Source organism: Nannospalax galili, unplaced genomic scaffold (genome assembly GCF_000622305.1).
Source record: "Nannospalax galili isolate Female #2095 unplaced genomic scaffold, S.galili_v1.0 scaffold286, whole genome shotgun sequence".
NCBI classification, from domain to species: Eukaryota; Metazoa; Chordata; class Mammalia; order Rodentia; family Spalacidae; genus Nannospalax; species Nannospalax galili.
The window spans coordinates 1,503,169-1,529,475 of NW_008359442.1; the positions used below are offsets into that span (position 1 = coordinate 1,503,169).

Consider the following 26,307-nt stretch of genomic DNA (forward strand, 5'->3'; position numbering starts at 1 on the left):
ACTTTCAATTTTTATTATTTAAGGTATTTACCATTGGAGGCCAGTATAAAGTAATTTTATTTTACTTATAATTACATTATTGGCTAACCAGAATCCCAGCATGTCACTTTGTTTAACCTGGGATAATCAATAGAGAACAATTCCTCACTGGCTTCTGTAGCATCTAGGGGCATCCAGACCAGAATTTTTATAAAGGATTAACAACCTATGTGAAGGTCAGAGAACAACTTATGGGAGTCAGTTCTCGCCTTCCACCATGTGGGTTCCAGAGACACAATCACATCATCAGGCTTGGCAGCAAGCACCTTAACCCACTGAGCCATCTCACTACCCCCAAGATTTTTAAAGAATTTTCTTTTATCTATACATTTCTCTTCTATCACATTCCTTTCTTTGCAGTCTACCTGCTGAAGCCCAAAGCTGATTGATCCAGTATTGCTGATTGTACATACATGGTGTGGTTCAACATTTTCCTCTGTCCTGTTTTGTATGAACTGGCTGCTACATCCAAGGGCATGATCATATTCATGTTTCATTGCTCCTTTCAGAAACTTCTGGAGCTGAACACATGGCTCAGTACTTGTTGTGTAACCCTGAAGACCAGATCCCACTACCCACAGCACGCACATAACAAGCCAGGCACGCTGCAACGACCTGTAACTCCAGTTCTTAGGGGTCCAATGCCCTCTCTGGCTCTTGTACACAAGCATGTACACCTACACACACATGTGCACATATACTTATGGACACATACACACATAAAAATTTGAAGAAACCTGTTAAACTGGCATTCCGTATTTTTATAAAACCTCAGAATTTTAACTTGGTCACCAATTCATGTTTTTTGTAGGCAACATGTCCTCAAAAATAAATAAAGCTTACAACCTCTTGTCTAGAATAAAACTTTTATTGAAAAAAAAATCTATATTTTGGGAATGGAGAGATGGCTCAGCAGTTAGGCACACTTGCCATTCTTCCAGAGAACCCAGATTCTATCCCTATCACCCACATGGTGGCTAACAACCATCTGTAACTCCAGTTCCAGGTGATCTGATGCCTCCTTCTGGCCTCTAAGGCCATTGCATGACACAGGTGCATGCAGGGAATACACTCACACACACAATATAAAAATAATAAATAAAATATATTTTTTAAAGAAGAATCTGTAGTGCCTCATTTTGTACTTCTTTTTTTGTTAACAATTAACCCTGGAAAGTTAACAGTATAAATTCCCATAACTATCCACTTCCTAGCCTTTAATCTGACTTACACACTACAAATATAATTTTTTAGTAATGTGATACATATTTTAGATTTATTCCAGATATTTTCTAGATAGAATACTTTTTAAAAAATGGGATTTTGTTGCTTGCTTTGTAATTTATTATCTTGGCAATGTATCTTAGGCATCTGACACATATGTACATATGGTCTTGTTGTTTTGTTTTCAAGTTTCCTCCTTATGCAACTAATGAAGTTGGCAAAGTTACGGGTATAAACAGAAGAGAACTTGGGCATGGTGAGTAGGGGTGCGTGTGCGTGGCCTTCATATGGACCTAGTGCATCCTGCTTATTGTTTTCTCCTCTGATATAGGTGCTCTCGCCGAGAAAGCTTTGTATCCTGTTATTCCCAAAGATTTTCCTTTTACCATAAGAGTTACATCTGAAGTCCTAGAATCAAATGGTATGGTATTAAAATATTTCTTTCCTAGTATAGAAAAGACCACATTCTCTGTTATAATCTTAACTTTCCAGAGAACTGTAGCATTGTGTTTATTGCTACAAGGTCTCAAAGCCTACTGCAGGAGAAAATATGTTTAGCTGATCATACCCTTATCTTAAATCTCTGTTCTTAACTAAGAGGTTTTTAAAGCACTATAAAGGAAGTATTTCCCTCTTTGTATTTATGGTAATACATCATTTGGGTTACTTTTAATTTTTTTACGAATAAACCCCAGAGCAAGTGAGGCTTAGAGAGAGGAGCATCTAAAAAAGAGTGATCATCCAATGAGGGACAGCTGTCACATATCAGAGATGAACAATAATTGGGCACCAAGAGGTCAAGTTTAAACTGAATAAATTAGTCTGTGGTCAAAGACTAGGTATAGGCACTGAAGGCAGAAATGGTACAGAATTCTTATAGGTAAAACAAACATAGATCAGGCAGTTACAGATTTTAAAGGCAAAGCACCAAAGTTAATTGCGAATTTAAACTGGGGACTTTTCTGTACTGCACTAACTGGGACTAGACTTCTGGCCCTATAGCTGTAGATTCTGATTAAGGCAACAGAAGTACTCCCAGCCCTTTGGGGAGGTTTCTTAGGATCAAAAGCTCTACAGCAATACTGCCCAACAGAATTCTTTGTGATAATAGGAATCCTGTGTATCAGTTGAGGAACTAAACTTATTAAATAACTACATGTTGGCTAATGCCTACCACATTGTACTGTGTAGGTATATACTTTGTGACTTAGGTGAAATTGACTTAAATGCTTTTAAAGTGTTGTTTGGGGGGGTGTTGTTTTTCTTTTTTGTGTGTGTGTATGTGAATTGGGTTGTGTGTGACATAAGCACACATGTGTACAGGCACACAGAGACAAGAGGAGCACATTGGGTGTCCTTCTCTGTCACTCTCTACTTTATTCCCTTGATAGGGTCCCTCACTGAACCTGGAGCTAGACTGGAGGCCAGCAAGCTCCAGCAGTCTTCCCATCTTTGCCCCTGCAAGTGCTAGGTTCCATGTATATGCAGCTATACACCCAGCTTTCTTTTACATGGGTAACAAGAATTCAAACTCAGGTCCTCATGCTTGCACAGCCAAGCATGCTTACCATTGAGACATCTCCCCAGCCCCTTAAATGCTTTTGAAAAGAAGGAAGAAAATGTTATTGAATATTTATGTTCTGATGTAATATTTATAAGGAAATAACCAATTTTAAGAAATCAATATATTATAATACAATGTAATTGTTTTTCATTAGGGTCATCTTCTATGGCCTCTGCATGTGGTGGAAGTTTAGCATTGATGGATGCAGGTAAAAGAATTATCTCAAAACTGCCAGTACTTCATATCTATATTTCATTAGTACAGGGTTCAAGATTTATTTAGAGTGAATTCAATAAGATTCAAAATCAGATTGTGTATTATCTATATCTACCCAGGCCAGAAGCAAGAGACTTGCATAGTAGAACATCAGAAAGCTATTAGCTGAATTCTATTTTTTCTTTTTTAGACAGGGTCTCCCTGTAGCCCCAGCTGACCTAGAACTCACTATGTAGACCAGGCTGGCCTTGCACTAACAGAGATCTGCCTGCCTCTGCCTCCCAAGTGCTGGGATCAAAGGCAGGTGCCACCACGCCCGGCCTGAATTCTTATTTTTAAGACAGTGGAAATTTACAATACACTGAAAATTATATACCTACCTTGGTGACTCAGTGATCTTTTTCACCTTCTAAAAGTGGAAATTTCAGAAATTATTCCAGTCAACAAAGCAGCTTTGATCAGTAAACAAAAATACAGAACCCATAGTAGAAAGTAACCATGTAATGTTTGCGTCAGTTTATACAAGCCATTGAGAAAGTGGTATTCTAGAAGTATAAAAGAATTTGAGGAAGGTAGAACAAAAGTAGTTTGATACAGTCCATGAGTCTAAAACACTAAAAGAAGGACTACCTTAGGTTTTCAAAAGCAGTTTCTCACGGTTACAGTGGTACTCAAAAAGAAAGGAAAAAGGAAGCTAAAGGCACCTCAGAGGCCACATAAGCTCTCTAAGAAGTTTTTGAATTTACAGATATGAGAGAGAGGATTAACCAAGGTTGAATGGAAGCAGTTGTCTGAGTAAATGCTAATATTCAGAAACACTAAAGCTTTCACAACAGGCCAAAACACAAATGTGCTAATGACATTTTTCTAGTTGTAGTATATTATGATTTTCTGTGGTCTTCATGCATTCACTTTACAAATTTTTACTGTGTGATATCTGTAAATCAGCACTGATCTAAGCTCTTGGGACATATTGGTGAGCACAATAGTCCATTGTCTTCCTGGAGGTTGCACTTCTCAGCCAGGTCTCAAATTGAAAGGAAAAAAAAAAAAATCATGGAAACAGTTAACTGAAAGATTAAAGACTTTTATTTCTCCTCAGACAGGGTCTCATGTAGTATAGGGTGGCCTAGAACTTGCTATGTAACCAAGGCTGGCCTTGAACTCCTAATGTTCCTGCCTGTAACTCCCAAGTGCTTGGATACAGAATATGCCACCATATCCTGCCAAAAGACATCCTAGGACTCTGGGCAAGATCCACGCCTGATAGTGAGGAGAGCTTCTGTGTTAGATTAGTTTACTATACTGGCAGTCATCAGATCTTGAGGTGGATATGCCAGTTCTTGTTTTTGGAAGAGAAGCATTTTCTATAAAATCTAACCCATCAAACTTGACAAGACTCTTCAGTAGCTTATAAAAATAGTGGTATAGCTGGGCATAGTGGCATGTGCCTTTAATCCCAGGTGGATCTCTATAAAATTGAGGCCAGCTTGGGCTACAGGGAGACCACTGTCTCAACAAACAACAGCAAAACAAACCAAAAAACAGTGGTATAGACATATTTTGGAATTGAAAGGATCTACAGAAAGGAGCCAGAAGAGACTAACTAAAAGTAAATCATGTCATAATTCCTCTTTTTGTTGTTGCAGTTTATGAAAAAACTAACTAGATTCAAAGTTGGGTGGAAGAACACTGTTGACACAGTGTATCTAGAATCCATTTTCTTTAAAGACAGGATCTCACTCTGTAACCCTCACTGGCCTGGAACTCACAGATGTTAAAGATCCATCTGCCTCTACCTCCCAGTCACTGGCACTAAAGGCATGCTCCACTATTCCCAGCTTGGAATCCATCTTAACATTATGATATCTTTGTATAGGTGGTACATAAATTCAGACCAGTGATAGATGCACCATTCATGGCTTGTGGAAAGATAAGCCAAGAGGGCTGGTTAATTTGATCAGCAAGTGCGGGTGAGGTTCCAGGTAGAGTACTTAAGGATGCTTCATGCTCATCCTTTCAGTAATAACAATGACCTGCCAATGTAAAGGATACTGATAAAAAGAAGTGGGGCAAGCTGGGCATGTGCCTGTAATCCCAGTGGTTGGGAGGTAGAAGCAGAAGGGTTGCATATTCAAGGCCAGCCTCAGCTGCATAGCCAAGATTCTGTCTCAAGACGAAAGGGGAAAAAAAGGAATGGATTTCTAATGTATTAAATGATAAAAATTTATTTCTAAAAAAAAAAAGCTTAAATAGGATAGAAAACTATAAAGCCAGTTATAAAAATGTTATATTTGATAAGAATGAACATTAAGTATTATGGGAAGGACCAAGAGAGAGTATCCAGTTTTGTTCAAAGAGATGAGTACTTCCTTCATCAGACCTGGGCACTAGAGAGATAAGTAGAACCTGTTTTTCTAAAAGCTTAAAGGTATAAGAAAGAACATAAGATACTAGTAGAGCAAACTGATAATGCAGAGGCCACATAATCGAGTATAATGAACTGGGTTGAGCAACTGACTCAGCACAATATTTTCTCTGGTTTAAAAGTTGAGTAGTTGGGTTTGGATCAGGCATACAAGGAGCTTATATAAGTTCATACGAAAGGAGCAGCCTTTGTAAAATTTCTAAAGTGGCATGGTATGTTTCTAAAACATATTCAAAAGAAGTACTGAAGTAATAAACGGTCCAGATGTTGAAGGCCACTGTTATGCAATGGAGTTTAGATTTGATAGTAGCAATTTCCCAAATCAGTATTCCATAGGATGGGAATGTTGATTAGTGTATATTTTGAAAAAAAAAATTCTTTCCTAAAGTAAACTTGAACAACGCTAAACAGATTTATTTTTTTAGTTTTATGTATTATTTATCTATGGGTTTTAGGTTTTTGTTTATTTTTGGTTTTCGAGACAGTTTTGTGTAGTCCAGACTGGCCTCAGGCTCAGTATGTAGCTGAAGATGACCTTGAGCTCTTGATCCTCTTGCCTTCACACAAGTGCAGCAGTTACAGGTGTGTGTGTGCGCCACCGTGCCCAGCTTAAGCAAGTTTGTTTAATATGGATTAAATAGATTTTAATATGGGATAGAGAGTTGGCTCAGTAGTTAATCACACTGGCTGCTCTTGCAGGGGACCCAGGTTCGATTCCCAGCACCTACATGGCAGCTAACAACCGTCTGCAACTCCAGTTCTAGGGGAACCTGACGCCCTCTTCTGACCTCCGCAGGCAATGCATGACACAGGTGCACTTTCATATATGCAGGCAATGTACTCATACACATAAAATTAAAAATAATAAATAAAATATTTTTTAAATGGATTTTAATATGCTATTAAAATAATACCAGTGCTAAAGCTCTAGGAACAATATACACTATGTCATACTAAACATTTTTGAGTCATAGAATATATATATAAAAATCTCAATGATAACTCAAGGTACAGTGCTTGTTTAGCATGTAGGAACATTTGCTTAGCATTCCCATCAGCACAAACAGACAATCTGAAAGCAGATCATGGAGAATTTTAAGAATTTTATGTTTCATTTAGCTAGATTTGATTTGGATAGAGCTCTCCAGAAAGCTGTTTGGTTAAGCAGATCCAGACTTGGCATAGTGATCCAGATAGAAGGGACAGTGAAGTCATCATCATTGTTGCTAAAACCATGAGTATAGGTAAGATAGCTAAGAGAGAATGACTGAGCCGTCTATCACATTACTTTATTCTGAACTTAAAATGATTGACCATTTTTACTTTTCAATGAGCAAAGATCAAAAGTCTTAATAAGAATTAACAAGAAAGCTGCGTATGGTGATACATACCTGTAATCCCAGCACTTGGGAGGCTAAGGCAGGAAGATTGTGAGTTTGAGGCCCCCTTAAGCTATATAGTGAAATCTTGTCTCAAAAAACAGGGGGAAATATATATATATATACTTTTTTATGTGCTTATATATTTATTACATATAAATATGTATGAGGAGTAATATACAGTCATTAAAGTAGAACTTTATGTGGTGATATATATCAATATCTCTAGTATGTTACTAAATAAAGGCTGGCTTACTTTTGCAGCACATACACAAAAATTGGAATCCTACAGAGAAGATTAGCATGGCCGTTGTGCAAGAAGGACATGCAAATTCATAAGGCGTTCCATATTTTTAAAAAAAGGGAGGGTGATGGTGCACACTTTAAATCCCAGCACTCAGGAGGCAGAGGCAGGCAGATCTCTGTGAGATTTAGGCCAGCCTGATCTACATAATGAGTTCTAGGCAGACCTGGGCTACATAGCAAGACCCTGTCTGAAAAAAAAAACAGAAAAAGGCAAAGTACCAGATAATGAATGCATATAGCATGCTCCCCACAAATATTCTTAAGATTATATTTAGATTTATAGCTGTACACAGACATTTTCTGAAAGGCTGACTGCCATGGGGAAGGGAACCAAAAGGTCCAGGCTGGAAAATCCACCAAATTTATGGCTAGAAAAGGACAACAAAAGTAAAACAGAATAATAGATAACTTTACCGTTTGCTATTCTTGGGATTTTGCCAAATAGAGTTATTACCTATTAACCTTTTGCTTTAAGGGGCATTATTACAGGTTCATAAAGAAATGTTGTCAAAGGACCTTTTTTTATTATTATTATTTGTATTTTATGTGTAAGAATGTTATGTTCGAGGCCAGCCTGGTCTACATAGCGAGTTCCAGGTCAGCTGGGGCTACAGGGAGACCCTGTCTCAAAAAGACACCCCCCCGAAAAAAAAAATGTTATACCTACATGTGTATAAGTGCACCCGTGTCATGCAGTGCCCACGGAGGACAGAATTGGGTGTTGGATCTCTTGGAACTGGAGTTATAGATGGTTGTTAGCTACCATGTGGGTGCTGGGATTTGAAGCCAAGTTTTCTGCTCTTACCCGCCAAGCAATCTCTCCAGCGCCATCAAAGGAACTTTTAAGACCTCTCCAAATCAACTTTGGTGATTGTCATTGTGTCTCCTTGTTAAAGTAAATGTCAGCAGAATGATACTATATTTTAGGCTATTACACAATACACAAAATTTGTTCTTTTTAATTATAGGAGTCCCAATTTCATCTGCTGTCGCAGGTGTAGCAGTAGGATTGGTCACCAAAAACAATCCAGAGAAAGGTGAAATAGAAGATTATCGTTTGCTAACAGACATCCTGGCAAGTATATTCCCAGTCTCAAGTGTATAGTGGTGAAGAATACACATATTTTACAAGTATATTTGGAAGTATATGCTTAGGCCAAGCCTGGTGGCACACACTTGTATTCCCAGTACTCAGAAGGCTGAGGTGGGAAGTTTGCCACACCCAGCAACCTAAGCCGTATAGCAAGATCCTGCCTATATGTCTATAATCAAAGAAGAGCCATGCTAATCTATTTGTTTAGAAGAGTGCCAGTGCTAGAACTGCGGTAGTTATTTCCTCCTTTGTTTACCTTGGGCTTTAAAAGGAGTTAAAAAGTTTATATTACTATATACTATACTATATACTAATATACATACTTATCCAGGATGGCTCCCTTTAGTATAATTCACAGAGCCTCACTATATAGCCCTAGCTGGCCTAGAACTTGCTATGTAGACCAGGCTGGCCTTGAACTCACAGAGCTCCACCTGCCTCTGCCTCTCCTTTCGGTTCATTCTAAATTCTTATGCATTTATTAGAAACAGGCATGAGGTAAAAACATACAGTAGTGTTTCTGATGAAAGGATTTGTGGAGTTATAGTCAGGAATTGGAAGCAACAGCTAAGCAGCAGAGATGCTTCTTTGCATTTGGTGTTAGAGGACATGGCTTACCTTTAAAGCAATGGTTTGAAATTCTGTAGTGACTGTGGACAAGTTGTGATTTTGTTTAAAACTTTATTATAATTTTTTTAATTGCTAAAGGGAATTGAAGATTACAATGGTGACATGGATTTCAAAATAGCCGGTACAAATAAAGGAATAACTGCATTACAGGTATTTTTTAAACCACCTTTTCCATTATTGTAATTTTTAAATAATGACATGAACTACCGTTTATTTATGTACTTAAGGCTCTTTCTTATTAGGCTGATATTAAATTACCTGGAATCCCAATTAAAATTGTAATGGAGGCCATTCAACAAGCATCAGGTAAGTCAGTGTGCCTGATTCTCCTCATTTCTGTCTCATATGTGAATGGGACTATAATTCCCATTAGACTTACTATAAAATTTGCTTTCCAGAATGGAATTTCATGTGGCTAGGCGTATAGCTGATTGGTAGAATGAATGCTTGCCTATCACATACAAGGAATTGATTTACAGCCCCAGCACCATCTAAACATGTGGGGCAGGGGGAGCAGTGATCAAGAAGTACTAATCATTGTGCATATGACTACCCAGTCAAAACAATACTGAACTTTTAATTTTTACAAATTAAGCAACTTTCTAAGACAGCGTTTTCAGAGATGAGAATGAGTCAGTTTTTAAGATAATTGGAATGTGAAAAACTTTGATTAGTAAGCTAGAATTTCAATTTTGCACCAGAGAAACTGAGTGTAGCTGTTTCAGATCATATTTATTGTACGTAGATGTAATTTTGATTCTGTTGCTATTTCTTCTAGTGGCAAAGAAGGAGATACTACAGATAATGAACAAAGCAATTTCAAAACCTCGAGCATCTAGAAAAGAAAATGGACCAGTTGTAGGTAATGTATTAAAATTATTGCTGATACCATGATAAACATTAACGTGTAAAAGTGTAGTTTTATCTTAATACAAAATAAAAATACTTAACTATTTTAGTTGCTAAGTACTTTAGAAGAAAATGTTTTTTCTGCATTTATTCACTTATTTGTGTGTGGGTGTATGTCATGGCATAAGTTGGTGGTCAGACCCAACTTGTGGGAGAGTTGGCTCTCTGTCCTTCCACCATGTGGGTCTCAAGGATTGAACTCAAGTTGTCAGGCTTGGCAGCAAGTGCCTTTACCCACTGAGCCATCTCATTGGTTCCCTAAAAGAAAATTTTTTTTTTTTGTCTTTTTGAGACAGAGTCTCCCTGTAGCCCCAGCTGTCCTGGAACTCACTATGTAGACCAGGCAATGTTCTCACCATGAAGAAATATAAATGTTTGAAGAGACAGATACTTACTCTTCAGTTAAACATTATACTATATATAAGTATCAAAATGTATCTTATAAATACATAAATTTTTTGTGTTCTTGTAGGTCATTTTAAGAATAAATTTAAATTGAAAGAAAACTAAAGAAAAAGTTTGAGACATTTTGTAAAATTTATTTTTATGTGTATTAGTGTTTTGCCTGCATGTAAGCTCACCCATGGTTGTACAAAGCCCAAGGAGGCCAGAAGAGGGTGTCGGATCCCCTGGAACTGTAGCTATGGATGGTTGTTAGCAGCTATGTGGGTGCTGGGGACTGAACCCGGGTCCTCTGCAAGAGCAGCCAGTGAGTGCTCTTAACCACTGAGCCATCTCATCAACCCCAAGAGGATATTCTTGTACATTTTTCAGTAATTTTAATTACAACAAATTTCTTCTGTAGTGAAAGATTTTTACATGTGTTTAGGTTCAGGTATGTCTGAATTATTTACATATTTGTTTACTTATTTCAGAAACTCTTCAGGTTCCATTATCAAAACGAGCAAAATTTGTTGGGCCAGGTGGATACCACTTAAAAAAACTTCAGGCAGAAACAGGTAAGAGTTATGTCAAGTTTGAGGGCTTTATTAAACGTTAAACGATGTAAGTTTACTATTTCATCTCTACTGTGTTGCTCCAAAAATAGTATTTGAGAAATAAGACAATAGAAAAGTATAAGATCTCTCTACTGTGAGTTTCTGTTGGCCTCTTTATAAGTCAACAAATGATAATCCACTGTACTCAATAAGGATGAGGCAGAGTTGGTGGTGCCTTCCTGGAATCCCAAGCACTTGGAAGGATGAGGCAGGAAGATGATGCATCTCTGATGACAGCCTGGGCTTCATACATAGCAAGACCCTGTCTCAAAGAAAAGGAAAAAGAGAAAGAAGGACGAACAAAAATCTGTCATAGTCTTTCACATCTAAAATTGAACATTTCCAAATGATTTTTGGATTTTCACTTAAGAGAAATTGTGCTTTAATTATTTTCCACTCATATCTACTACTTGGACTTATGTCATTTAGGTTCTTTTGTTGAAAGAGTATGCTTTCATTTGTTTCTTCTGGAAGCAGTGTTTAGATTGCCTACTAATTAATCATTTTGAGGTTGTTAAATGACAGCAAGGAATAGAAGTTGCTTTAACCAGTAGTTAAAAGTGAAAAACTGGCAGGATTTTGTACCTTATTCATTTGTTTATTCTAAAGGATAATAATAATAATAATACAAAGATGAGGAAAGTGTTCTAGTACAGTTTCTAGTCATAATTAAGGGAACAAAAACAAGGCCTTAAAAATGATCCCTGCTATGCCAGGACTGTCACAGCCACTGTTCCATACACAGGACCAACTAAAATGCCAGATGCCTGGCAGGAGTGCAGTGTGTGCTGCTTGGTGAATGAATCCTTTCACTTACGGACCATGATTAGGCAGAGGATAACCCAACCCAGCTGCTTCAAGGCCCCTCTTCCCGCCCCATTCTCACATTCACTGTTTAGACTAGTCACCTGACATGGGTGTGTTAACTGTGGTAAATTATCTCTTTATTTTGTCATCCCCTACCCCCTCACCATGGTGCTGGGGTTTATTTCAAAGGTATAACAATTAGTCAAGTGGATGAAGAAACATATTCTATATTTGCACCAACACCCAGTGCGATGCATGAGGCAAGAGACTTCATTACTGAAATATGGAAAGATGACGTAAGTATAGATCTTATAGTGGTTTTTCTTTCTTTTTTTTCTGTTATGTTTTTGAACTTAATGGTTTATTTTGCACTTTACAGCAAGAACAGCAGTTAGAATTTGGAGCAGTTTATACCGCTACAATAACTGAAATCAGGTAATAACGAGTAAACACTCTATTAGTTTTTAAAAACACTTTGTATTACAGACCCAGGTTAACTTTATATTTGCTTTGTTTGCTTTAAAATTATAAAATGTTGAGCTAGGCCTGGTGGTGCACACCTTTAGTCCCAGCACTTAGCAGGCAGAGGCAGGCGGCTATCTGTGAGTTTGAGGCTAGCCTGGCCTACATAGTAAATTCCAGGCCAGCTGGGGCTACAGGGAGACCCTGTCTCAACCCCCCCCCCCAAATTTATAAAATGATGCCAATTATTCATATATATGTGACATACACACACACACTCATACATGTATGGGTTGGGCAAGGTCTCTGACTGAATTTCTGGTCCTCCTGCCTTTACCTCCGAAGTACTGGGCGGTGTGCCTCACCATGACTGGTTTATGTGGTGCTAGGGATCAAACACTGGGCCTTGTATGTGCTAGGCAAGCACTCTACCAGCTCTATGTAATCACTTTTTAAAGCTGAAAAATATTTTATTTTCTATGCCACCTTGTAGATTTTCAGTACCATGGTTCTATGTTTGGATTCATTTAATAAAATTGTTTTCTTAAACCATATTTTCCACCATTTAATGTTCCCCATAAATAATAAGCAGGCCTAAAATAGACAAAGCAGTATATTTATTTCATTGTTATAGCTGTTGGCTTGTTTCAGAGATATTATTTGATGTTTAATGAACATATATTCCTCAATGCCAATTTTCACCCTCAAAACATTTTTTACCAGCTAAAATGATCTTAATCCTGTTTCTTAAAAGAAGAAATTATTGGAAGTTATAAATATTTCTTCAAAATTATTTTAAATTTATAATAAAAGACAGTGGGATGATTTGTTTAAATATTACAAGTGAAAAATAAGCCATATAATGGATAATTTTTATAGACTAAAGAAGAGAACTTTAAGTAAATAATGTTTCTATTGTATATAGTATCTTCTTTAAATCACTACTTAAGAAGTTAATATTCTACACTGTTTTAAAATAGCTAATGTTTCAAAATTGTTAGAAATTTGAGTGGAGACATAGTTCAGTTGGTGCTTGCGTGGCACATACAAAGCCCTGGTTTGATCCCCAGCAGTGCATTAAACTGGGTGTACTGATGCATGTCTATAATCCCAGGAAGGTGGAGGCAGGAAGACCACAAGATCAAGTCATCCTCACCTACATATCAAGTTCAGGGCCAGTCTGGGACATGTGAAACCCAACACCCACATGCAGCTGACAACCATCCATAACACCAGTTCCAGGGGATCTGACGCCCTCTTCTGTCCTCTGCCGGCACTGCACAACACAGGTGCACTTGCATACGTATACACAATACACAAATACACATAATAAAAATAAAGCAAAAATTTTTTTAATTCTGAAGAGCAGTATAGGTGACAATACATTCTAAAACCTTTTCCTTTATCTTTCTTGGTATTTTGATTCATAAGTATTTAAATAGCAGATACAGTTTTCAGTTGAAAAACAAATATTTGGGCTTGGGATATGTGGCTTAGTATTTGAGCTTTTTTTTTTAATGTGTATGAGTCCTCTGCCTGCATGTAAGTAAGTGCACCCATGTTGTGCAGTGCCTGCAGAGATCAGAAGAGGGTGTCCGATCCCCTAGAGCTGGAGTTAGGGACAGTTGTTCACCACCATGTGGGTGCTGGGAACTGAACTAGGGTCTTCTGCAAGAGCAGCCAGTGCTCTTAACTCCTGACTCATCTCTCTAGCCCCTGTATTAGAGCTGTTAACATATGAAGTCCTGAATTTGATTCCCAGCACTGCAACACAGAAAGAGAGTGAGAGAGAAAAGGAAGCCTATGTGTTATGTGGTCATAATTTCTACAATCATAAGAATATATATGTAGTTTGAGGGTTTGATTTATACTTTTCACCTATAAAAACATTTGTTTTATTTGTCAGTATTTGTGCTTGCTCTTTTAACCAGGCTTCTGTCCTCTTTGCAGAGACACTGGAGTAATGGTAAAACTGTATCCAAACATGACTGCAGTGCTACTTCATAACTCACAACTTGACCAACGAAAGGTAAAAGGAAGTATTTGTGTATGATTGTGGTAAATGTACACATGTGTGCACCCTTGTGTGTATGGAGGCCAGAGGAAGATGTGTATTGTCCTGTTCTATCACTCTCTGACTTTTCCCTTGAGATAGTCTTGCACTAAACCTGGAGCTTGCCATTTTTTCAGCTAGGCTGGTCGGCAGCAAGCCCCAGAGATCTACATGTCTCTGTCCCCAGTAGCACTGAGATTACAGGCACATATACAGCTATGCCCAGGTTTTATGCAGGTGCTCAGAATTTGAACTCAGGTCCTCATCTTTATGCAGCAAGCACTCTTATCTGCAGATCTGTCTTCCCAACCCAGATTTTTATAACTGATAAAATAAAAACTATATTGAAATTAGCTATATTGTTGGGAATTGTGTACTCTGCCTATTAATACTTTAAGTACAGTGTATACTCATAGACTTTTCACCTAGGTTCATCAGCCACCAGTGTTCACAACCATGAAATTTAGAGCAAATTGAATAACTTATCTTTCAGGGGCTTGTTAAATAAATCATATAGTTTGAATATTTATTTATAATGATTTTTATTCATAAGAAAAGCTATTCTTAACATACTGAGTCAAAAAAAAAAAAAATCACCAAATAGGAAAAAAGGAGAGAAAGTCCTTTTTGCTTTATTGGTGTTGGGGTTCAAAGCCAGGGCAGGTGCTCTACCAACTGAGCTGTATCCCAGCCCATTGATTTCATTATTAGAAAAAACAAATACAGCCGTTAACTTGGAAAAAAATGTATACATTTGTGGATCGTAGGTAATTGCATATAGATAATAGGTTAACATATTTTCTTTCAGATTAGACATCCCACTGCCCTAGGATTCGAAGTTGGCCAAGAAATTCAGGTACCTGTGTTCAACCTTTTAGCCTTAAAAGTTGTAAATTATATTTGAAGTTCCAATTAATATTTTCGAAAAGTAAATTCAAAGTAAAGAATTAACATCTATGATGTATGGGATGTGTTTGTTTGTTTATTTATTTATTTATTTATTTATTTATTTTTGGTCTTTCGAGACAGGGTCTCCCTGTAGCCCCAGCTGTCCTGGAACTCAATATGTAGACCAGGCTGGCCTTGAACTCACAGATATCCGCCTGCCTCTGCCTCCCGAATGCTGTAAAGGCATGTGCCACTACGCCTGGCAGCATGTGTTATTTATATGCAATGCTGCTTTTAACTTTAAGGTTGCTTAACGGATTTAAGGATTTAGAACACAGTCCTTTCCTCAAGAAGCTCACAGTTTAGCTAATAAAAAAATCCACCTTTAGAAGTATGCAGACTCAGTCATTTGGAGACAGACATGAAAAGTTAAAGCTTTGATTGTCACCTTTGAGCAACCTGAGACTTTGTACTTGAAATGTTTTTGAATGTGACATGTTGGACAGATGCATATTAATCATTGCCTTATTTGGACAATGTAAATTTAAATGTCTGAATTTAGATGTCGACTGTAAAGCAAATCTGTTTCTTTAACACAGGTGAAATACTTTGGGCGTGATCCAGCTGATGGAAGAATGAGGCTTTCTCGTAAAGTGCTTCAGTCTCCAGCTACAACTGTTGTCAGAACTCTTAATGATAGGAGCAGCATTGTCATGGGAGAATCTCTTTCACAGTCATCTAATTCTTCCTCTTGACACCTTTTTAAAGGGTACTCACGGGTGATAATCTGCAGAGCAAAATTTTAATAGTCCCTTCTAATGTGCAGACTTACATATAGTTTAAATATATTCTAATCATTTGTATTAAAATGCTCATTTCATGTGCTTTTTATTTCAAGAGTAATATTTGCTTATTCTTATTTAGATTATAATGTAATCAATATTTATTATTGAAAATCAGCCATTTTTATGTATTAAGAAAGATGCCTTTTGGTCCTGTAATTTTGAAATACTTAGAAATAATAGATCATATTCGCTCTCCTAACAGCTCTCTCCTACAGACCTTCTTCTTCTTCATATATAGCTATGTCTGCCCTCATACTCATCTTGTAGCTCACCTCTGCCCAACTGTGCTTGCCTACAGCTAGTTCACACACTAGAACTTGCCATTTTCAAAGCCAGAACCTATTTTTTTAGAGTAATTACAAATTTAATTAGCATGGAGGGAACTAATGTAATTCATTTTTTTAATGCTGTGCCTTTCAAATTGGTCATAAAATCATAAATACAGTAGAGTAAATCTTATAAATAGGATTCTTGCTAAGATGAAGTAATTTTTTTTAATTACCTAAATATATATAAAATACACTCATTAAATAGAACTAGGTCATTTTTTGAATTATGTAATTGGCAGTGTATAGATATTCTTGGTGTAAGAGCTTTAAGAATCATTATATTCAGTTACCAAATATGTATAGAGGTTATTGATATAATCATTTGTAATATCTATCAAGTTGTTCATTGTTATCATTCCACAAAAAGTAAATGCTACATAAATTAGAATGTCTAATCCTTTTATAAATATGATAAAAAGACATGTACATTCATGACTCAGGGCTAACTCATAAAATATTAAAAATGTGTCTGTCCAGGCCAAAGATTTTTAAGATATGTGTACTTAAGTCAACAAACATTATTTTATTCTATTTTGTGTAAAATAGCATATTCGACAGTGTTGATATACTTTCTGAAATACTAAAGATTGAAAATGAAAAATTATGTTTGATATACTGTTATTTAGTAATGATGACCAAAGTTTTTTTTTAATTTTCACTTTCCATCTAAGACATCCTTATTTTAAAGCATAATAACCCTTTTGATTGGATTTCAAAATTAAAATAATTTGGTTTTCTTAAATTTTCTATAATTTTTCAAAGGGACCCTAAATTTGAGAAAATAAAGCCAGTTTTTTTTAACTTAAAAAAAAAACTGTATTGAGAATTTCATACATGCATATAAGGTGTTTTGATCAAATCCATGCCCACTCCCTCCCCTCCAACACCTCGCATATCCCCCCATCACTTTTTTCTGACAATGAAGCCAGTGTTTAAAACTTCATTCTAAATTATGTACCATTTACTTTGAGCCCACAGAATCAAAATGTAGCTCACTAACGCCAACACAAGCATCCTTAGTTCTGCTTAAATCTAAAGCCTGTCACGTGTACCAGAGCGTCTCCTGTTCATCTTTATTCAAACATTGGTAGCTTTTCCTACTTTCCCTTGAAGTTTGGGGTGAGGGGGGTTCTTGTATGCTAAAAACTCTATGATATCTCGAATTGAGTTCCTCTCTTTGGTTAGTTAGCTCAGTACAGGTACTTGGAACAGTTTTCCTTCATGATCTTTGTTTTCACACTCCATAAATTACTGTTCAGTTTTTGTTTGCTTTGTGCACTCATGTGTGTCACTGTGTGTGTGTGTGTGTAGATCAGAGGACAGCTTGTGGGAATCAATTCTCTCCTTCTATGTGGGTTTTAGGGATCAAACTCATATCATCAGGTTTGACAAGTGCCTTTACTCACTGCAATCTTGCCATCCCCAATTACGGTTTTTATGCAGTTATGTTCCTTATCTTCCAAAATCTTAAATTTCAGGATCTAAGGTAGAAACATGAATATCCACATCCTTTTTCAGCTCAGCCAAGGACACAATGTACTAAGCATTGTGACATGTGCAGGGGAATCGGCCAGCCAGCAAGGCAGCTAAAGCTCCAATGCTCACTCTAACAGGGGTGGGGGGGGTATTCCTGACAGTAAATAAAATGTAAATAAATATGTAACATGAAGTAGAGGCAGATGCTTTAAATTAGAAAAGCATTTTGGTAAGGAGTTAGAGTGGTAAGAAGTTATGGTCTTAAATGATCTTTTAACATTTTTAAAAGAAACCTCAGGGACTAGAGAGGTGGCTCCTTGGTTAAGAGTACTTGCTGCTCCTGCAAAGGACCCAGGTTCATTCAGTTCCCAGCATCCACAGGGCAGCACCTGTAACTCCAGTTTCAGGAAATCTGACCTCTCTTCTAACCTCCATGTGATCCTGCATACACATTGTGCACATACATATGCTCAGGCACCTATGCATGCATGCACACACACAATTTTTAAAAATAAATGAGACTTGAAATAGAAGTGTTCAGATATTTGAAAGAGATGATTTCAGACAGAGGCCTTCATTTTCAGTTGGTATTGTATATTCAGAGGATAAAATCACCTTTTCTTTTTATTAAAAAAAAAGTCCCAAATAGTTTAGTCTTTTGCTTCACAATCTTTTTTCTTTAAGATTTTTATTTTATGGATATGAGTATTTTGCCTGAGTGTATGTAAGTGTGTGCAGTGCCTGTGGACTTCAAGAGAGAGTATCAAATCCCCTGGAACTGTAGTTATACCCAGCTCTTAGCTACCATGGAGGTGCCAGGAACCAAATTTGGGTCCTCTGCAAGAATAAGTGCTTTTAACCGATGAGCCATCTCTCCAGCCCCAACTTCATAATATTAGAAATAGAAAGCAAGTGGAGGTAGCAGGTAATATTTTCCAAAGCATTTAATCAGACAAACATGTTTGGTTATTTCTGAGGAATATATGAATTCCAGAATAATTGCCAGTTTAATGGGCTTTTGCAAATTCTGGGCTCATGAAAATTGAGAATAGGATGGTAGGCAGTGGGAACAACAAAGAGCATATATCTTAAAGACTCTGGGTGCCGACAGATAGGAACCAGCCTAAGTTAAGGTGGAGATGTATCACAGAGCCATGAGTGTATTTCACAGCCAACTCACAGACCCTGAACTGAAATCAAGAATTAGAAGTCATCAAAAACTAAGGTAGTTCTCCTGCTTGACTGTGGACTCTGATGGGAAGGTAGATGTAGAGCAAAGAAGGGAAGGCAGTTATGGCTGTTGACTTGAGCCTGAGGGTTGTGAAGATAACAGGATCCATGACATGAGTAGAGAACCTGGACAAAATAGCTTTAAAGGAAAAGATGGGCCAGCAAAGGCAGCAGAGCTTTGTGAGTTCCAGGGCAGCCTGGGCTACTACAGAGTTCCAGGCCAGCCAGGGCTATATAGTGAATCTCTGTCTCAAAAAGGAAAAAAGAGTTTCACTTGCTAAATATGGGTGTGAAGTCATCAGTCAAAATAGAGATGGATTTCATACAAGGTCATTGGAGACTATTGTGTCACTTTTCCTGGGAAGGCATGAAGAAAAATCTATACCCAAGAGCACCTACAGACCAGAGAGAAATCCCACCCCAGTCAGTTCTTTACCATTTATATATATGGGAGGCAAGAGTCTGGTGGAGTTTTCACCCTTTCCCTTCCACCCACCCCTTCCCTCAATGAGAGAATATTAATGAGCCCTGGGTTTGTATTACATACAAAATTGCCTTTTATTAGCATAGAGCTACAATGTGGTATAGTTTCCTTCCTAATTAATGAAAAGTTGATAAGCACTCTAGTTGTTTGGGTTTTGTTGTTTGGTTAAGACCTTGACTTTTCAGTGTAGCTCTGGCCAGCCTGGAATTTAAAAAGCAGGTGACCATCTGCAAGTGAGCAGTAAGAACACAGGCATGCCAGAGTAAACAGCTGCCTTCTAGGACTCAAAAGCTGCTGTGTTGAAAGCTCATTTCCACTTTTCTCAGCATAAACTGTCACTTTTTCCAGGCTTTGATGGGCTAACAGAACAGTGAGTTTAAGCCATGCTAAAGTTCTCTCTCCCCAAAATGTCCAAGTCAGTGAAATCTTAACCAATCCCCTTAATTGTGCACTTTAAAATCATTTTTTTCGTTTTTAACCATTCAGCTTTATTTCAGATCATGTCCCACAAGCATCCGTTAGAAAGGGTCTGAGCCCATGCTCCAGGGTGGGCAACCGGGGCAGGACAGTGGCCCTGAGGTGGCCAGGCCATTTGTTCAGGTTCATTTGACCATGGGTAATGCACACAAGGATGCCCCCTGCATTCAGTCCAGGTGCACTCATGAGCTTTCCCTCAGCATCAGTGTAGGAACAGCTCCTCCTGCTGACTCAACTGTATTGAGTTTGAGTGAAATGGAAATGTTAAAATGTAGAAACAGCCCTCATGTTTACTGTTCCAAACCACTCCTGTGGTAAGCATAGGTGGTTAGGGGCCCTGGTAAGCTGTACCTCAAAGGAAATCTGGGGTTCATAAAAGGAGACAGCTCTACTCGAGCAAAATAGGGTCATTTCTGCTGAGACTGAGGTAGCACTACAAGCTAGAGGCTGCATAGGACAGGGGTGGCATCTTACTCTTCCAGCTCCACCACCTAGTCAAATAGGACCGGGTGGCAGGACAGGGACATGTTCGATTACTCAAAGCACTTTAAGATGCCAATAAAGTAGACCTGGGCAATCCCAAAGAGGGGCGCTATGACAAGGGCCCAGCAGCCTGCTCCCTTCATGAAGGCAGCTGGTCCCTCCTGAGTCCAGAGCTTCCTGGCACAGTGGGCGACTCCACTATAGGTGTCCTCACTCAGCCCTTTCTTGAGGTTTGGATTTGAGTTTTCAGAACGTCCAGAGGGGTAGCAGCCACAGAGCCTGCAGTGCAGCCCACCAGGAAGGAATGCACGAAGAGGGCCTTGCCAGTGTACTCGCTCACCCCCAGCTGGTTCAGGTGGGCAAACAAGAGAAAGTAGAGGACGGAGAAGGGGTTGTCTCTGAGGAGAGTGGCACCCAGGCCCCTGTAGAGACCTTCTAGGCCCTGAGTCCGGAGCAGCAGCTCCTGGGCAGTGATGGTTGCTGATGGGTGCCCTTGAATTCAGCTGACTCTTGTAGGGCCAGGAGGTAGGAGGGGTTGCGACGGAGCCCTGATGACAGACAGCTAAGAAACTAACCCTGTTTTCGGCTACTCACCAGAACCACCTCTGCCTGCCCAGCGGTCCCCAGGAACTTCAGCAATCCCATTCCTCACCAGCCTCCCAGTAAAGTCCTCTGGCTGCCTCCTGTTTCTATTTCAGATGGTTTCATCCTTTTAGCATTTTGGAACAGAAATCCCGTGTATCTGCACTTTGAAAATCTAATCCCACATGTACTCAGTCTAGCTACCCTCCATTCCTTCAGTGTGTAATCTAGTGTGCAATCTTTCCTCCATTAACAGGCCCCACAGTCCCTCACTGATTGTGCTGAGATAACCTAGTTAACCATGGCTTCACAGCTAGGAGAAACTAAGACTGTAAGCAGGGAGGGAAGTGCTTGCTTTTACAAGGAATTAGCTGCTTCCACAACCTCTGAAGATGCAGAGATGTCTCTAAAACCAAAATCCTAAGGGGCACCCATCCACGTTTGAAAGCTTCATGCCTTCCCAACCAGAACCTTGACTGCATAACAGTGGCTAGGCTGAGCATCCCAACAGCTCTACCTAGAGTTCTGTAGCCCTCAAACCCCATGCCTACCCTTCCACTGCAAGAAGTCTCTTTGTTGAACTCAAGAGCACCCCTCGGTCCTAAATTTAGCTTCTGAAGTACATTCAGTATCTCGTCTGCAGTCTCCAATGATTTCTTCCATATTTTTCAGGTGCCTTAGTTATTCTATAGGCAGTACGATTCCCCTCCTTTAGAATGTTTTAAGCCAGTAACTGGTGTGGTCGGCACCAAGATGGCCATATTTGGCCAGAAACTTAAAACCATTCCCCAAACCCCACCTTGCTGTTTTCTTCCATTATTCAGCGTACCACCTGTCAGTTCTGGTCCTCAGAGAAGCAGAAGCCAAGAAGGGATTGCAGTTGGCCTCCATATCTTTTAAGATTTTATGTGTTTATGTGTATGAGTGTTTTGCCTGCATGCATGTAAATGTACCACATGTGTGCCTGGTGCCTGCAGAGGCCAGAAGAGGATCTGGATCCTTTTTTTTTTTTTTTCACTGCTTTTTATTATTTTTAAAATATATTTAAACAGCAATCACTTCCAATATGCAAAAAATTGCAATTTTTAGAATAAAATAACATTTATAATGCAGGTCAGAAAGAATTGAAGGTACAACTGAGAATCGAACATGCAGCACTGAAAGCAGCTAAAAACATCCAAGGCCCACTAGGACCAGTTGGCGTGAGGTCAATTTGTGAGGTTCCCACCCCCAAGTCATGCCCCCCAACTACGCATTGATGGAGCCAGTGTCCTCTGGGTCAGAGAAGGAAAAGCAGCAAAGAGATGGCCCTGTGTAGGGGATTCTCCTAAACCCAGTCCCTCCATCAGCCAGGGACCCACTATGTGAGTTCTGTGAATCAAACCCAGGGCCTCTGCAAGAGCAGTAAGTGCTCTTAACTGCTAAGCCATCTCTCCAGCCCCACAGCATCTCTCCAGCTCCAGAAAATGTTGGTATTTTTTAATATTTTATTTTCATTTTACGTGTATGAGTGTATTGCATGTGAGTGCACCTGTGTGTGTCATGCAATGCTGCAGAGGTCAGAAGAGAGCTTCAGAGTCCCCTGGAATTGGAGTCCAGGTCAGGTCCTTCTTTTTTTTTTTTTTTTTTTTTTTTTTTTTTTTTTTTTTAAAAAAAAAAAAAAAAAAAAAAAAAAGAGGACGATAAACTATGTAAACCAGGCTGGCCTTCAACTTACAGAGATCTGCCTGCCTCTGCTTCCCAAGTGCTGGGATTAAAGGCGTGCACCACCATGCCAGGCAAGTTCCTTTTTTATTTATTTTTAAATTTAATGTTTTATTATTTTTATGTGTATGCGTGTATTGCCTGCATGTAGGTAAGTGCACCTGTGTCATGCAATTCCCACGGAGGACAGAAGAGGCTGGAGTTACAGACAGTTGTTAGCTGCCATGTGATGTGGGTGCTGGGATTTGAAACCCGGGTCTTCTGCAAGAACAGTCAGTATTATCCACTAAGCCATCTCTCCAGCCCCAAGGTCCTTTTTTAAAAGCCTCTGTGGGGCAGGAGAGATGGCTTCACAGTAAAGAGCAAGCTCAGTTCTCAGCAATCATGTTGGACAACACAGAACTGCCTCTAACTCCAATTCCAGAGCATCTGGTGCCTTCTGGCCTCCGTGGGCACCTTCACTCACATGCATATACCCATACATGGACACACATAAATTTTTAAAAGCTAAAACCTTTTGAAAAGCCTATGCTAAACATTATTTTGTCATTATGCATTCCCTAAACAATACAGTATAACTATGTTTAATTTAATGTAGCAATAGGCATTATCTAGAGATTATGTATATTATACTGGAAGACATGATGATAGGGTATATGCAAAATATATGCCATTTTATATAAAGGGCTTTATAGCATATATAGATTTTGGTATTCACAGGGGTCTTGAAATTAATCATTCCATTTGACAGGAGACAATATATACATATGTCTATATTTGCAGATGGACAAACTATGCAACAAGATATTTTATGAAGCCCATTGGAAAAGAAAAATGTTCAAAAATTATTTCAAGATGATGTTAGTAGCATTAAACCAAGTATACGACTATATAGGTCTCACATCAGGAAGCTGGCCCTGCTCCAGCATCACACACAAAAGCGGGAGTGGGAGTGGAGTGGGGAGTGAGGGAGTAAAACTGATTCCAGGAGTAAAACTGGGTAAGGGACAAGAGCCCAAGAGACTTTGCATTATAGATCTTTGTCTTTTGAAGTTTTTTACATATAAAAACATTACTTGTCAAAACAATGGAGCCTTTGCAGTAGATCAAAGATGCCTCCTTGAAGAAACTTCTATAGGGTGAAGAGTGGTTACAGTGCCTTCCAACTGGAGCATGCCCTGAAGCGTGTGCTGTTGAGTGCTGTGCTGCTCTAGCTTGTCTCTGCATCTCCCCTCAGGTCAGATGTCCCTGGAATGGACACGTGCACCTGTACTCGCTCTAGTAAGTAAACACTGGACACCCTGAAATTCCCTGTCCTAAAGGTAAAGTGGGCTTCCAAGATCCACCCAGTGCTCTTTCTAAGGTCTGTTCTCCTGAAGAGTGAGCAAGGGGTGGGTATATTCATGGTATATAGATGGCTTGGGACGCTAGGGGGTCCTCTAACACGTGGCTCAAAAACTGGGCAAAGCGTTCCCTGAAACTATCAAACCAAGTATTTTCCTCAGTTCCAAGTACACATTTTATCCCTATCATCACGGGAATATAACTCAAGTTCCTTTTATCATAGATATGTCTTGATATGTAGCCTTGGTTGACATCGACCTCGCGGAGATCCTGCATCAACATCCCCAAGTGCTGGAATTAAAAGCCTGTACCATGACGGAGGGTTATTTTCCGAGGTCCCTCCCTTACACATTTAAAACGCAATTTGGAATCCAATTTCAAAATCTTTTTTTTCTTTCAATCAGGCTCCTATTGTCCCCAAGTCGGGCACATCCCCACCTTTATTGGTGGAGAGTGACCACACAACTAATCTGGTCAAAACATAAGCACGCTTTGACAATCCGGTTGAATAACAACTACAACTCCCAAAATGCACCGCGGGTCAACATGGGCACCTTGCCGGTTTCCTCCTCTCCCGTTTTGGGGTAGTTAGCCTGGAGCTTGGACCAGCTAAGGGATTGACTGTACAAACGAAGAAGCGGACTGAACTTCACGGCCGCGACCTCGGATGCGTTGCTCGCACCATCGAGCATGAACCAGCTCAAAATGCAAGAAATGCGCGCCAGAGAAACTGAGTCATGGAAACTGCTCTGAGGGGCCAGAAAGGTTGGCGCGTCACTCCCCTCATCTTAATCGCGGCTCGGTCTCTTCCGGGAACACAAACAGCTTCTCCAGGCCGGTAACTACGAGGCTAACGGCAGAACGCTTTGGCGGGAACTAAGGAGCTTCCAAGCAGAAACTTCAGCTCGCTGCCGTGGAACGCTCCGGAGCACACACCCAACAGATCCCATAACGCGTTCCTACGGGTGACCCGCCTCGGCCTCCGTCCTCGCAGAAGGTTGACAGGGTGAGTCTCCAGTAAAGGCCGCGAGCGCACTTCTTTCCATCTTGCTTCTGACCAGTCAGAGGACTTCTCAGAGCCGCTTTCTTCTTTTCTTAGAGCCAGTCGAGAGCTTACGACCGGACTGCAACCCTACAAATCCCGGAGAGCAGCTCGGCGGACGCAGCGTTCCACTAAGGCACTCTTACGGTACAAGCGGGAAAGCTCGCGAGAAGTTCCCGCCCAACCGAGATCCTGCGCCAGGAGCCGAGGCCGAAAGAGGAAGCCCACCCCGACACCACCCCCTTTGTAGGCTTCATCGCGAGAACGCCGAGCTTTGGTGCTTGGAAAGCGCGTACTGAGGAAAAGGTGCTGTGTTTTGGACTCGTCGGCCGCCGTAGCCCCTGCTAGGCCAGCCCGTGTGAGTCTGCTGGAAGAGGAAGAGAAAGGCAGAGAGAGTCGGATTACAAGATGGCGGATCTGTAGTAGTTACCGCGGCGGTGGCGGCGGCGGCGAGAGAGCGAGCGAGCTCTGGGGGGCAAAGGGAGGGAAGGGGAGTTGTGTGCCGCGTCGAAGGGAGGGGGAACGGAGACCCGAGCGGAGGGCTCTCGGTGGCTCTTGTCACCCCTTCTCGTGGCTGAACCTTTGGCGCCATGGTAAACTCGGGCCTCTCCAAAGCCGCCACCGCCGCTACCGGCTCTCAAGAGTGAGGGGTGCGAGCGAGGTGAGCAAGGAGGTGGCGGCCGGAGCGGTGGGGACAGCGGCCACCATGTCGGATACAAGGCGGCGAGTGAAAGTCTATACCCTGAACGAAGACCGGCAATGGGACGACCGAGGCACCGGGCACGTCTCCTCCACTTACGTAGAGGAGCTCAAGGGGATGTCGCTGCTGGTCCGGGCAGAGTCCGACGGTAAGGGGAACGGAACGGTGGCGCAGGGGACAGTGCCTTGGGTTGGGACAGCCTGTGGTCTAGGCCCCGGCGTGTCACTCCCACCGAGCAGCTCCGGGACAGCGCAGTGGTCCTGAGCTTGCTCCTCTGATAAAAACAAACTACTGGGCCTGTATCTGGCAGACGTGGACTCTCAGTTCTCCGCCTCCATCCCTATTAAGGACTTGACTCCTTCCTCTCCAACCCTGCCCCTTTGATGAGGTTTAATGTGAGGGAATGAGAAGGAAGTAGAGAGGAACAGTAACCTCGCCTCGGAGAACTGACACCCCTTTAGGTACATTGTTGTCCGTTATACGTGTCTAGTATAAAAGGCTTAGTGAAACTTTCTGGGTGCCTTTTTAAAAAACAAACCGATTTCAGTTGTTGCTGGCGACAGGTGCTAGGAGAAAAGAAAACGTACTTTTTCCTTGGAGTTACTACAGACTGTT

General features: G+C 40.2%; 2 protein-coding genes and 1 non-coding gene across 5 annotated transcripts in view; all 3 read left to right on the top strand.

The window, feature by feature from the left end:
• Pnpt1 (polyribonucleotide nucleotidyltransferase 1) overlaps positions 1–15,895 on the top strand; it is a 41,229-nt gene extending 25,334 nt beyond the window's left edge. Inside the window, exons 16-28 of the mRNA XM_008822998.2 lie at positions 1,453–1,519; positions 1,595–1,684; positions 2,982–3,035; positions 8,125–8,231; positions 8,958–9,029; positions 9,122–9,185; positions 9,658–9,741; positions 10,664–10,747; positions 11,783–11,889; positions 11,973–12,028; positions 14,006–14,084; positions 14,917–14,964; positions 15,596–15,895. Coding sequence (XP_008821220.1) covers positions 1,453–1,519; positions 1,595–1,684; positions 2,982–3,035; positions 8,125–8,231; positions 8,958–9,029; positions 9,122–9,185; positions 9,658–9,741; positions 10,664–10,747; positions 11,783–11,889; positions 11,973–12,028; positions 14,006–14,084; positions 14,917–14,964; positions 15,596–15,751 — 1,068 coding nt within the window. The 3' untranslated portion in view covers positions 15,752–15,895. The remainder of the gene's footprint in view (positions 1–1,452; positions 1,520–1,594; positions 1,685–2,981; positions 3,036–8,124; positions 8,232–8,957; positions 9,030–9,121; positions 9,186–9,657; positions 9,742–10,663; positions 10,748–11,782; positions 11,890–11,972; positions 12,029–14,005; positions 14,085–14,916; positions 14,965–15,595) is intronic.
• Positions 7,103–7,205, top strand: LOC115068450. Its single transcript, XR_003847796.1, has one exon. It is a non-coding gene; the product is annotated as a U6 spliceosomal RNA (small nuclear RNA).
• A 6,949-nt stretch (positions 15,896–22,844) lies between the features above and the next one.
• Ppp4r3b (protein phosphatase 4 regulatory subunit 3B) overlaps positions 22,845–26,307 on the top strand; it is a 59,387-nt gene continuing 55,924 nt past the window's right edge. For 2 of the 3 annotated variants that reach the window (XM_008823000.3, XM_029558634.1), the window contains exon 1: positions 22,845–25,840. In XM_008823000.3, the coding sequence (XP_008821222.1) occupies positions 25,699–25,840 (142 nt within the window). In that variant the 5' untranslated portion in view covers positions 22,845–25,698. The remainder of the gene's footprint in view (positions 25,841–26,307) is intronic. The other variant, XM_029558633.1, reaches the window with a different exon arrangement.